General features: G+C 33.6%; 1 protein-coding gene across 2 annotated transcripts in view; it reads right to left on the bottom strand.

Moving 5' to 3' along the window:
* LOC125159884 (poly(A) RNA polymerase GLD2) overlaps nt 1-14984 on the bottom strand; it is a 71975-nt gene that overhangs the window by 20036 nt on the left and 36955 nt on the right. For both annotated transcript variants that reach the window (XM_047848536.1, XM_047848537.1), the window contains exons 10-12: nt 13604-13680; nt 13101-13229; nt 7799-7842 (exon numbers count right to left, since the gene is read on the bottom strand). In XM_047848536.1, coding sequence (XP_047704492.1) covers nt 7799-7842; nt 13101-13229; nt 13604-13680 — 250 coding nt within the window. The remainder of the gene's footprint in view (nt 1-7798; nt 7843-13100; nt 13230-13603; nt 13681-14984) is intronic.

The raw sequence follows: 14984 nt of genomic DNA, 5'->3' as shown, positions 1-14984 counted from the left end.
TCAATAATTTTTAACTACCAAGAAGTAATAGATTATCTTTCTCTCAGAAGATCATTCTACCCCAACCACAGTTTGTAAAGCTGACACTCCTAAACCTGGAACTTCCCCTTACACTTCTCTCAGATTTAGTATTACATTATGAGACTAAGGTAGAAATCTACATTGTCTCTCCAACTAGGGGGAGTACAAGAGAAGCCTCAATTCCTAAGAAAGAGTGAAAGCAGAGGGGCAGCAGGAATACTGCATCTACCACCATCTGTCTTGTACTGGTAAGTATAAAACTGGACTTAGGACAGCATTTTAACTTGTAAAATTTAAATGTTATTTTCTGGCTAATTAAACAAAAAGATATAACATAAGTTCAAATGACAAGGAGAAGAAAAGTAGATCACTGTTAATACCTTCTGCTCAGAAAGCTTTTTACTAATTTTGATTTCTAGCGCATAGCACGCTAAGAATTCAATTTATGAACTGATGCTGAAATAAAACAGTCATTTTCTTATCTTAATTCTAAAACTGTTTGAACCTCTTTTAAAATTTTTATTTTTTTTCAATAATTTAAAAAGATCAGTAACTGTAGATTAACAATGAAGAGTTGTGAGACCTACTCTACTCAAATGCTGAATGACTTGACTAACAGTTTGACCAGTCTCCTCTTAGCTCCGTTATTCTTTTCCATGGTCACATACAAAAAGGGCCATGGCATATATACTTGGGGAGAACCGAAGGAGAAATCCAAACTAAAAAGAAAAAAAAAAGAAAGGGTCTAAAAGATGCCATAAGTAAACAGAAATTCCATTTAACCATCAGAAATCCCCATTGTTAGCAATCCTAAAATTCATATGGAACCACAAAAGGCCCCGGAATAGCCAAAGTAATTTTGAAGAAGAAGACCAAAGCAGGAGGCATCACAATCCCAGACTTTAGCCTCTACTACAAAGCTGTAATCATCAAGACAGCATGGTATTGGCACAAAAACAGACACAAGACCAATGGAATAGAATAGAAACCCCAGAACTAGACCCACAAACGGATGGCCAACTCATCTTTGACAAAGCAGGAAAGAACATCCAATGGAAAAAAGGCAGTCTCTTTAACAAATGGTGCTGGGAGAACTGGACAGCAACATGCAGAAGATTGAAACTAGATTGAGACCACTTTCTCACACCATTCACAAAAATAAACTCAAAATGGATAAAGGACCTGAATGTGAGACAGGAAACCATCAAAACCCTAGAGGAGAAAGCAGGAAAAGACCTCTCTGACCTCAGCCGTAGCAATTTCTTACTTGACACATCCCCAAAGGCAAAGGAATTAAAAGCAAACATGAACTATTGGGACCTTATGAAGATAAAAAGCTTCTGCACAGCCAAGGAAACAACCAACAAAACTAAAAGGCAACCAACGGAATGGGAAAAGGTATTTGCAAATGACATATCGGACAAAGGGCTAGTATCCAAAATCTATAAAGAGCTCACCAAACTCCACGCCCGAAAAACAAATAACCCAGTGAAGAAATGGGCAGAAAACATGAAAAGACACTTCTCTAAAGAAGACATTCGGATGGCCAACAGGCACATGAAAAAGATGCTCAACGTCGCTCCTCATCAGGGAAATACAAATCAAAACCACACTCAAATATCACCTCACGCCAGAGTGGCCAAAACGAACAAATCGGGAGACTATAGATGCTGGAGAGGATGTGGAGAAACGGGAACCCTCTTGCACTGTTGGTGGGAATGCAAACTGATGCAGCTGCTCTGGAAAACAGTGTGGAGGTTCCTCAAAAAATTAAAAATAGACCTACCCTATGACCTAGCAGTAGCACTGCTAGGAATTTACCCAAGGGATACAGGAGCACTGATGCATAGGGGCACTTGTACCCCAATGTTTATAGCAGCACTCTCAACAATAGCCAAATTATGGAAAGAGCCTAAATGTCCATCAACTGATGAATGGATAAAGAAATTGTGGTTTATATACACAATGGAGTACTACGTGGCAACGAGAAAGAATGAACTATGGCCCTTTGTAGCAACATGGATGGAACTGGAGAGTGTCATGCTCAGTGAAATAAGCCATACAGAGAAAGACAGATACCATATGTTTTCACTCTTATGTGGATCCTGAGAAACTTAACAGAAACCCATGGGGGAGAGGAAGAGAAAAAAAAAAAAAGAAAAAAAAGGAGGTTAGAGTGGGAGAGAGCCAAAGCATAAAAGACTCTTAAAACTGAGAACAAACTGAGGGTCGATGGGGGGTGGGAGGGAGGGGAGGGTGGGTGATGGGTATTGAGGAGGGTACCTTTTGGGATGAGCACTGGGTGTTGTATGGAAACCAATTTGACAATAAACTTCATATATTGAAAAAAAAATTAAAAAAAAAAAGAAATCCCCATTGTTGGTAATTATTTACATTACAGAAAGATTCTCTGCTTTAAGAAAAATTTCACCAAAGAATTTTTTTTAAAGGGAGCTGCCCCATTGCACATGTATTTAAAAATAATATATGCTACCTTAGATACGAGTAGGCAGAACTTTAACATATTAGAAAACACATAAAGAACAACTGAAAAGTCAAAGGAATTACATCCTAAATCCATGGAAAAACAATTTAACTGATAGAATGTAACATCTTTCTAAACGCATTTGGAGGTGAGGTGGGTTATCGATACCTGCTGTTTGTTTTTAATGTAGGGAAGACATCTTTATTCTGTAATGACTTAATTCCTGCAAACATCTGCCAATTGATATTTAAAGATTTTTGAAGATATGTACCTTCTGTACCTTTTTTTCCTTTTCAATCAATGCCAATTTAAGAAAAATTTAACTGGGCAACCCTTTGAAAAACATCTGAAAAGTCTCAACTTTTCTTTGCCCATAGAACTGCTTCCCCCCAAAATGGCAAAAACATCTTTTGCCAAATTCCATCATTTTCTGACACTGTGCCATAATATCTTACCTTCAAAGTTTGAATTTTAGACAATTAAGCACTTTCTAGAATAAAATAGACTGGCTAAACTTTTACTTGCTAACTGTTCTTTAAAAAGATACATGCCTTAATTGAAAGAAGACTATTTTTTACCTCCAGGCAAACAGAGAAATTTAAGTTACATAGTATTCTAACAATATAAATTATTAGACCCTATATATAAATGTTGAGGAAGGTCTCAAAGAAAAAGATAACTGATATAGACTACTTAAACAGAGTTCTGCCTAAATAGAAAAAGAGCTAAATGATATATTAAAGTCTCACCAACCTTTCTTAATTATACGCAGATTACCACGAATTCGGTGATACATGTTAAAGACTGATCATGAAATTTCCTTTAAATTATATTTGCTTTTAGCAAAATGTTTAACATTTTGAAAGCAACATAAGCATCATAAAGTAGAAACACTATAATGAAGTGGTTAAGAGCATGAGCTCTGGAGTCAGAATTAGCTTTGAAACCTTCTCTTAGCTCTAGGAACTTAAATTGCTTAGCTTTCCAAAGGTTCAGCTTCTTCATCTATAACACAAGGAAAATAACAGTACTCATAGAACTGTAATAAGGATTAAATGATATAATATATGTAAAGCATAGCAGCAATAGTATTACCTATATAGTATTTAGTATATTTAGTATAGTATGTAGTATAGTATTGCCTATATAGCTTGGCATCATTATTGTTATAACTGTACATTATCTTTTTTTTTTTAATTTTTTTTAACGTTTATTTATTTTTGAGACAGAGAAAGACACAGCATGAACGGGGGAGGGGCAGAGAGAGGGGGAGACACAGAATTGGAAGCAGGCTCCAGGCTCTGAGCCATCAGCCCAGAGCCCAACGTGGGGCTCGAACTCACGGACCGCGAGATCGTGACCTGAGCTGAAGTCGGATGCTTAACCGACTGAGCCACCCAGGCGCCCCTGTACATTATCTTTTTTTAGAGCACAAGGTGGAGTGGGAGAGAGAGAGGAAGAGAGAGAATCTTAAGCAGACTCCATGCCCAGTGCTAAGCCTCACTCAGAGCTTGATCTCATGACCCTGAGATCATGACCTGAGCTGAAATCAAGAGTAAGACACTTAACCAACTGAGCGACCCAGGTACCCCATAACTGTCCAATTTATGCAATAATGCAGTATAGTTACCTCCTGAAATAATGTATTATTTCAAAATTAACTTCCTTATAACTCTTAAAATTTAAGTAATATCAACTTTAAAAGAATGTTTTTATCACTAAAAAAAACTTCCCCCCAAACTTTTAAATATGTCTTTTCAAAGGTATTCGTTTATAACCTGTTTTACATAACTAAAATCTTTCATCATACTGTACACACTTTAAAACTGAAAAAAAAAGTTGCTATATGTATACATATGTATGCATATGTATACATGTAAAATTTAATATATTTCAATACATAACTACACAGGGGAACTCTACTTCTCAGAATTCCTAACTTCATAACTATAAAAATGGCTTCCTGGAATATGAAGATGCCACTAGGGAAAGAAACAAATATAAGTTATCTTCATAAATCTCCACCTAGCATAAATCTAGGTAAATCTCACAATATACTTGCATTAAACTAAAGATCCCTTCATAAGTTTAACCCGAGTTTATACATTTAAACATTCTCAACTTCACTGCTTTAACTCAATAGTAAATATTCTGTCTTCTATTTGACTATTCATGTTGCCTTTTTAAAGTCAATAAGAATTAAGTAGTAATAATAATGTTATATAGCTTTTGAAGGTAAAGATATGGCCACAGTCTTTCATCCTTTTTTTTTCATAATTTAGTATCCAAACCGAACTGAAACACCATACCAATTTTTAAAACAATTATCATAAATTTGAGGAGAAAATACAAAAATAACTAAAAAAGCATAATATACTGAACAAATGTTATTCTATTTCAAAATTTATATCCTATTTTTAAATTCTACTTAACTATATTAGAGAAGCTCAAAATTTAAAAGAACCTTGTTCCCTTGTAAAATAAAGTGGTTTTTTTGTTACTATAAAGTTTTAAGTCATTCTCAAACTTACTTATTCAACCTGAAATTTTGTCATATATGTTTTTTCTTAAAGAAAGGTATATCTGTATAGGGACAATCAGATATACACAAATAAAATGTAATAATCAACAGAAACTAGATGAAATAATATATTAGTGAACACTACTATCATTTTGCCTTTCCTCATTCAGCACAGTATAATAGAAAAAATATCAGTTTCTGGGTCCATAATTTGTGACTGTAATACAACTTGGATCAATAATATAATCTTCCTAAGACTTAGTTTCTTCACCTGTGAATCAAGGAAAATACTACATAAGTTTACCTGTCGAGGACTAAGGACACTGTATATAAAATTTATAGAGTGCTGACATAAAATAGATACTACATAAATAATAGTTATCAGTAGTAAGAAATAAGCTGATTTGCTTGTTCCATTGGATGGACCACCAAGAAAAGCACTCTACTGATCAATTAGCTTACAAGTTTCAGATAAAATTTAAAATCCTGTTAAGAGTGGATAGTATATCCTTACCCATGTAAGCATTAATCTTATAGTAAAGATAGTATTCTTCAAATATTTATGGTAATATAACCACACTTGAAAGCAAATTAAGACATTCTTAAATCTAGCAGGTCTTGCTACAAGTATTTTTTAAGGCTTTGGGACTGAACTAGTATTAAATCTATTTCCTTGTTACAGGTATAGAAATAGGATTATTAGCACAACAGGAGTGTAGAGTATAGGGTGAGAGACAGTGTAAGTGAAGAGAAGATGGGACTCTGTCATGGGGGGGAAGCTAGAAAATTAGAAAAATGAAACAGAAGTAAAAATAAGGTTCTTCAAACTAGAATATACTAGTAAGAACCTTGGTATCCTAAAATAAAAGCAATACCTCTGCTCTGTTCTCAAGCATAGAGCATTAAACTGAGACTTTATTAGTATTTTATTTTAGTAAAACAAATTCATGCAGCACAGAGTTTAAGTGAGATTTGTGTAGAAGCATCTGTTCCACACACAGTAAGAGACTCTTTAAAGGATAAGTTTAAAAAATTTTTTTTTCAACATTTATTTATTTTTGGGACAGAGAGAGACAGAGCATGAACGGGGGAGGGGCAGAGAGAGAGAGGGAGACACAGAATCGGAAGCTGGCTCCAGGCTCTGAGCCATCAGCCCAGAGCCTGACGCGGGGCTCGAACTCACGGACCGCGAGATCGTGACCTGGCTGAAGTCGGACGCTTAACCGACTGCGCCACCCAGGCGCCCCTAAAGGATAAGTTTTAACTATTAGATGCTTTGTATGCTGAAAAATATACACAGCTCTTTCTACACGGAAACCTAGGTCTTAACAATAAAGCTGGGACAATAAAATGAAACAGTAAACACCCAGTCATTATTTCTGACCTTTCAGCATAAGCTAAATAATCAATATTTTATGGAGGGAGAAAACCATTCAAGGATAAGACCCAAAAGTTCAAGTTACTTTTATTTCTATACTTTCTGATGCTTTCATTTTCACAATGTTTATGAAAGCATAGTGATCCCTAGCAATAATTGAAACACATTATAGTAGCTCTTTATAATACCAGAAATTAGTTTTCAAAATGAGGAAGATAAGATACCCAGATTCCAAACGATTCTTATAACGGTGTCTTTACCAGATGATCCACCACAACCTGGGAAGTCCTCACCACAGCAATCTCGATAACAGTGAACCTTTCATTATCCAGCACCTTGCATGTGTGCATTACGATAATAACATGTTCAAAAACAAGAACATCAGTTCTTAACTATCAAAGGTTGTTATATTTAATTTAGATTCCATATCAAGGACTTATATTTTCTATGATACATATAAAATAAGCAAGTCCTTTGAAAAGTGATCACTCAAGCTAGATCTTTTTCAATTTGCCTATTTAGTAATTTTAGAAAACAGCTTTTTGTAACTTCATAAAACTAAACAGGTAAAAATTACATGGTTTCAGAAGGCTGATTAAACATTCTAAACAGATAGTTTAAATATTATTTCCAAATACAACCAGGAATAAGGATGATTATGGAGGAAAACAGAAATGGTAGGACTATAAAACAAGGAAACAGAATTCTGGAAAAAAGGAACACAAAAAACTGGAAAAGAAACAAAAGTATATAGATTGTGAGTTATGTACATTACCTAGGTTTCTCTAAATTCAAACTGAGTATATACCAAACTTTTTCTAGTAGGCACCCTTCACCACTTTCATGTTTCCAATTAACTTCAGAAGGATTCTTAATATTATGCACTCAAGGAGTGTAAGTATCAGTGTTACTCCTTTTGGTGTATTAGTTGGTAAAATCAAGTGAAAGATACAATGATTATCCAATTGTTCAACTTAATTTTTCCCCTGCTTTCAAAGTATACGTAGATTGGGCTAAAAGACTTCTGAGTAAAGAAATACTACAAAACTATTTAAAATAGCACGAAGAAAACTGGAATGAGTCTAAATAGGCCTTGACCAATTGAATATATTTAATTCCTTTTAGTGATAATCATGAGCATCATGCAAATAATTCCACCATTAAGAAAAATGACCACACTGCCAATAACCAAATAAAATATGACAGTCTTCTGAAAAAGTATACGGAATATTTTTAATGTGCTAGTGGCCAATGCCTCAGCCTATATAGAAAATGTTATTATATACTTAGAAGGTAACTATCACACCTTTTACATTCACATTAATACTGCATATAATAGTTCCACATATATTTGTCATAATATGTATTAGAATAATTTATAAGAAACACTTACTGGGTAAATTTTTTGGATGGATGGAAGGATGGGTTCAGGTAGGGCTATAAAAAAAAAAGTTTAAAGCTTCTGTGATTCACATAATTCATTTCACAAAGCAATAATTTGTCAGCTACACCCCAGGTATGAGACTATAAGGGTTTCTGCTAGAATTCAACAGTTTCCATATATTTTGTGAATTAACTCTGATCCCTAGAAACTTAAATTCAAAATATATCTAAGTTGATAACTTCAGGTTAATAAACTATGTATATTTCTAGGTAAACAAATGTTCCTTGCATTTTTAGAAAAACAAGTCATCAATGGACACACATCATTTGGTCCAACATCAGACACACACACAAAATAAGCAAGACAAGGATTGTTCTACATATATTGAATGAACATTGTTAAGATGGATGTAGCTATCAAAAAAAATTTTTAAGTAAAGTCCAACGATACTGTATCATGAAAGAATAATAGCTATATCATAATTGTCCCTTTATGTTTAATTTCTTCTAATAAACAGTAATACCAAAACTGAGATAGTTTCAGGAGATCGATCTATTAAAAAAACTGAAAAAAAAAATCTTCAACTTCACTAATTTTTAAAAAGGAGGCTTCAGCAAAGTTTAGAAATATAAATCAGAAATATAAAGTTTAGAAATATAAATATGCCACTTTGCCATAAAAAATTAAAATTTCATACAAAGGAATCATTATCTTTATATGTTACTTTATTTTTTGTCATTCTTCATTCTCCAATATCTTTACCAAAATCCAACCTCAATAAATGCATTAACAGCCATTTCACATCATCATAATATAAAGGAAATAACATGGAAAGCAAAGTACTTAATATTCACAATAAAAAAAACTGCAAAATACAATATCTTGAGTATAAGATACAAGTAATGTGTTTTCAAGATTTAATATTAAAGACCAAATATAATACCATAAAACAAACTGTGTATTTAAGAATTAGAAATACATTGTATATAATTAAGTAAACTCAGTAACAATCATTATTTTTAATTTGCAGTTTAGCAAAAACCTTTTTATATGACTTCTGGAATACATTAATATCTAAATAATCAACTATTATTACCAACTTACGTGATCTCCAACTATGATTATAAATGTATAAATTTCTATCACATAATATTTAAATATCTCTTCTGTATCATGCTCCATTCCCAAGTTGAAATTGGAATAAAATAAAATTCCATGATAGGCTGGAATGTTCACAGTGTGTGACTGAGGGGAAAAACTCATTACTTACTGGAATCACTCTTAGGAAGTAAAAATATTTTTTCCCAGAGGCATTCAAATGCTCAAAATTCTAGAAGATCCTACAAATAAACTCAAGCCCCAGTTACTTTAATTCTAAACGTCTTTATATTCATGTAATAGTTTTTAATGACTTTCTAACAATTTTGCTGTAATATAGAAGTCAAATTGGTAAATCTTACTAGAAATTAGTTTACTTAATTAAAAACCTGAATTCCCTTCTCACTGAATGCCCCTAGTAAATTAAAATTATAATTTAAAAAACAGTGAAGAAAGGTTATAAACATTTAGAAAAAAAAATTTTATTTCATTCTAGAATCATAACCAGAATGTTAGAAGAGAAAAACAAACAGTAATCACTGGTTAGGGTCTTTCTTTTTTTTTTTTTTTTTTTTTTTAATTTTTTTTTTTTTTCAACGTTTATTTATTTTTGGGACAGAGAGAGACAGAGCATGAACGGGGGAGGGGCAGAGAGAGAGGGAGACACAGAATCGGAAACAGGCTCCAGGCTCTGAGCCATCAGCCCAGAGCCTGACGCGGGGCTCGAACTCACGGACCGCGAGATCGTGACCTGGCTGAAGTCGGACGCTTAACCGACTGCGCCACCCAGGCGCCCCTGGTTAGGGTCTTTCAATAGACAAAGCACCCTGAGAACTAAGCAATTTGAAAGTTTTGGGGAGCAAGGATATCACTCAGTAAATCCCTTGTCTAACAACCTTAAAGCTAGTCATTTGTGAAAATAAATAAAAGAAAGTGGAGTCGGGAAGCCCTGAAAGGTGCTCTCACACACTGCCACCATTCTCCATAAGAAGTATACTTTGCATTCCCCAATAGGAAGAAGCTTCCTTTACATACTCTAGTAGAAGGAAGAATTTTTCCTTGCTCAGCAACAGCCCAGGCAATGAGAATTCAACAAAACAGCCCCTTCCAGCTTCCTCCCCTTCCTCGATAAAGGCAAGCCCCTCAACCTCCATTCTCTGGACTTGCCAATGGTTGGTTCAATACAGTTTGCTTGTTCTGAATTGCGATTCCTCTATTCCAGAATAAACTCACTGTACTGGTAAAAAAACAAACAAACAAACAAAAACCTAGCTCTTTTGTTTTTTAAGGTCAACACATTGCAGAGCAATTGGCGTACCGTGGCAGTTAACACTATCCTGATAGTAACATCAAAGTCTTGAATAGTTTTTCAAATGTTTATTTTACTCAAAGCAACATATATTCAGGGGCACCTGGGTGGCTCAGTTGGTTAAGCATCTGACTTCGGCTCAGGTCGTGATCTCACAGTTCATCAGTTCAAGCCCCATATTGGGCTATCTGCTGTCAGTGCAGAGCCTGCTTCACATCCTCTGTCCCCTCTCTCTCTACCCCTTCCCCTCTCGCTCACTCACTCGTTCTCTCTCTCAAAACTAAACATTTGGGGGGAAAAAAGCAACATACATTCAGGAAGGATCTAGCTGTAACAACTATTTTTACTTCAAAATTTTGGACTTCAATCTTTTAAATTTCTCTCTCAAAAGCAAAAAAAAAAACAAACAAACAAACAAAACACCTTACTATTACAGTATCTGATCAATAGATAACAGCTTCAGAACAGCTACTCTGTAAGATTTTACTTTGCCTACATTTCAGATGAGAGCTTTCTGGTCAGGCCTCCACAAATTTAAACATGGAAACATTCCATTCTGATTCATCAAAAATTCAACTAAAAAAAAGAGATCTTCAACAATAAACAACAATTTTGAAAATTCAAGGACAATTTTGTTTTTGAGAGAGCGCGTGCAATCTAAGAAGAGGAACAGGGGAGGAGAGAGAATCCCAAGTAGGCTCCATTCTCAGCGCACAGCTAGACATGCAGCTCAATCCCATGACCCCAGGATCATGACCTGAGCCAAAATCAAAAGTCAAACACTCAACTAACTGAGCCACCCAGGTGTCCCAAAAATTCAAGAGCAATTTTAGAATGCCTGAAACAGTTTTGTACCTGAAAACATGGTAAACATTCTATGAATATTCATTCAAATTATTATTTCTAACCAGGTAATACTTTTGCCTTTTTATTAATTATTATTATTAATCTTAGATGGCCATTAAAATCTCTTCTCATCGGCTTTTTCCCTTCACACTTTCATCAGTCACTTTTTCAAGCATATGTAGTCAATTACTAACTATTGAAATTCATTCTAGGAAATATTTTAATCTTTTTCAACCTTTCCACATACAGAAGACAAATTTCCTTTCTGTACTCATGGCAGAAAAGATATTAAAAAAGCCTTTAAGAAGTTAAATGAAACCTAAAAGTCCATCCAATCCAATTATCCATGTTACAGATAAGAATATTAGGCCAGAAAGGTAGAATAAACTGACCAAAATTACAAACACTAGTTCACTGTGGCATGACTGGAACTGCTCAATACACTTTGCAGACTCCTGTTTGCCAAAAACGCAGCTATTTATTTCAATCTAATTTCAACACGGCTACTTATTTCAATCTAATTTCTTCTAGTGAGAAGTAGCCAAAATTTGCCAAATAACAGTTACGCTTTTACTTTTATTATTATTTTAGAGAGAGAGAGTGCGAGAGGGGAAGATGGGCAGAGGGAGAGAGAGCAAGTGAGAGTAAGAGAGTCAGAGAGAGAGACAGAGAGAGAGAGGAGAGGAGAGAATCTTAAGCAGGTTCCACAGAGAGAGAGAGAGAGAGAGAGAGAGAGAGGAGGAGAAGAAGAAGAAGAAGGAGGAGGAGGAGGAGGAGGAGGAGGAGGAGGAGGAGGAGAGGAGAGAATCTTAAACAGGTTCCACGCTTAGTGCGGAGCCCAATCCGGGGCTCAATCCCACGACCCTGGGATCATGACCTGAGCTGAAATCAAGAGTCACAGGCTCAACCAGCTGAGCCACCCAGGCACCTCAATACAGTTATACTTTAGCTGTGCATAGTGGATGTACTTTAACAAAGACCTAGAAACAGTGATGATAGTGCCATTAATTACAAATCATCTTAGTGAAGAGGACTTTGTCAAAAACAAAATAGGATTAACAAAATGTAAACAGAATTTTAACATGATTTTTGAACAGTGGTAAAAAATTTCTGAACTTTCAACCTGCTTACCAAACTGCCTCAGTACATGTGTGATAAAAGTCCATTTTTCTAAAGAAGGCAATCAAAGTAAAGTATCTAATGTAACCCACAAAAATGGAGAGCAAGAGCACATATTATAGCTGTTCATACATGTTCAATACTGTAGTCAAATCTCATTTCTAAATCACAACTAGTGTCTATTCACTTTTTAGTTTTAGTTGTAATTTAAAATGTACATTTGACAAAATCTAAATAACCCCTGATATATTTCTGGCACATAACTTTTCAATATTTATATACATATGAATACATACACAAACTCAAATACAGATACAATTTTTAAAATAAAATTGATCCCATGTTGTATATGATACCATATCATGGATATTTTCTTTTACCATTAAATATCCTAAAAACATATTCTTAGCAGCTGAAAATATTATAATTAATTCAATCATTCCTCTATTCTTAAAAACTTAGATTATTTCCAATCTTCTATTATTTCTTTCACCCAAACTCCATGCCAACTCACAAGGAATAAAAACTTCTTTATCCAAAAAGAAAATCCTTTAATTCCTGTCTCAAGTGAAAAATAAAAAACATGATGAATGGTGCTTGAGCTTATTTTTATAGGGCTTCTGAACATGCATGTGCCTCAAGATAATGGATCCACAATATAGCGGTAAAAGTTCTTTGAATACAAAAGAGTAATACGGAAAAACTGTCAAAAAACAAAACAAAACAAAACACAGCGAAACTTCCTTATAATGTTTTCTGGGGAATAACATTTCTAAAACATTTGTTCAAAGCAACAAATTAGAAAAATATGGCTATATGGGCCTTAGAAAGAACTTTTTAAAACAATACTGTTTGAAGATAGTGTCAACAGAAAAGACACCATAATGAAGTTTAACTGTGTTTCCATTTTAAAAATTGGGAAAAACCCATAATACTTACTTTGTAAATAGTGCAAAACCATCAACACAAGACTATAGCTGCTTAAAGTACCACGACTGGCATCATTTATCTCATGGTGACTTGCCCACTTCTTAATCACCAGTACTAATGGACGAACTCGATTTTCAACTGAAAGTAAAATGAAAACTTAAAAATGGTAAGAAAATATTACGGTTTCTCTGTAAGTTTGTATCATTTCCCAACTCCAAAAGAAAAAGCATTTCTCCCTGTGTATTAAACACTGTGTTCACCATAAATGTGTCTTACTTTTAAAAGGTATCTTAGTCACCTTTTAAAAATTACAATTACTAAAATTCATTTTATTGACCTGTAACTCTGGTAGCATATAATTTTAGTGTACAACATATTATACATATAATAAAATGAGACACTACACATTAAAATAATTAAAAAGATGTCAGTGTTTATTATAAACATATTTAAAAAGGAATAAAGGATAAAGAGAGAAGCTATAATTATTTGGAAATAAACAAAAAACTTACGGTATGCGTAAGTTCTGAGGAGGAATGTGTTTCTTATTCCAACAATATTGTTTACATTCAAGTCGAATTCCACACAACTATTAAAAACAGAGAAAAATACTTTACCTCAAGTGTTTTTTAACAAATTAAACTAACTCCCTAATAACTAAGTTAATATTCATCTACCCTATGATGTAAAAATAGCATGATCCCAAAGACCAAATACTTTAAAATGAGGCACTAACTTAGCAATAAGAATAAAGATATAGTCAGTATATTATTTTAATATGATTTACTGTATATTAAAAATATTAAACAGGATAACAGTTGTAAGATCCATAATGTACTTCTAAGGCTTTAATTATCCTTAATAAAACAAATTATAAAATTTTGCAATCCATTCCAGGTAAACAAAATTATATGACCAAAAACATTTCTGGTCAAGTTATTTCACTGAGTTATATATTCTCAACTAATTTGGAAGTAAAGCATTATTTGCTTTAAAACAATAGGAATAAAAAGCCAAATAAAGAACAGGTGAAAAAAAATAAAAGTAGTCTATACATTATATTCCCTCCAAAAAGGATAAGATATAAATAACATATAAATTATATTATACCAAAGTGAGCTACTGATAATCTGGAAGGACAATAGGGATACGTCTTTGAAAGCAAAGATATGGTGCAATTCACAATTTAAAAAATTGGGCAATAATGAAGGGATCTACAAAGAATGGCAAAACTCAAAATAAAAGAAAGGATTAATGTAAATATACTATTAGGTCCAACAACTTCTGCACACTGAGTTTTTCTATGAAAAAACTGCCTAATATAAAAACTTAACAAAATTCCTTTTTATAAACTTTTAATTATAATGTTTGAAATTTACCAATGCAGATTTCCTTTTTTAGGGAAAGGAAATCTTAAAATCTTTCAATTAACCATGCATATTGACAAAAATGGATAGTAGTATCAACACTTAAAATATATATATATTTGCCTTTGGGAAACTTATGGCAGCAAGAGAGTTACATTCTTTAACTGCGTCTGTGCAAGGCTAACACTAAAACCACTGTGCATTTCCTCTATATACCTCAACAGAGAGGAAGAAACAGGCAACAACCAGTTTGCAGTTAAAAACTTTTCCAAAAGTATGATTCAGCGCTTTAAAAATATCCACAGTATTTGCTTCAGATTTTACTTCTGGAAATATTAAACTAATCCTTTATATGGAAAAAATTTAATGTACAAAATGCTTATTCTAACAGGGGAATAACTAAGTTAATCACAATATATTCACTGAATGAAAAACTACTGTAAAGCCATTAAAAATCAAGCCAGAAAAAATTCACTGATATAAGCAAATATCCATGATATACATGGTCAGGTAAAAAAGTATAATC

Source organism: Prionailurus viverrinus, unplaced genomic scaffold (genome assembly GCF_022837055.1).
Source record: "Prionailurus viverrinus isolate Anna unplaced genomic scaffold, UM_Priviv_1.0 scaffold_80, whole genome shotgun sequence".
Taxonomy (NCBI): Eukaryota; Metazoa; Chordata; class Mammalia; order Carnivora; family Felidae; genus Prionailurus; species Prionailurus viverrinus.
The sequence above is the reverse complement of the archived record's forward strand: the minus strand, read 5'-3'. Positions and strand labels throughout refer to the sequence as shown.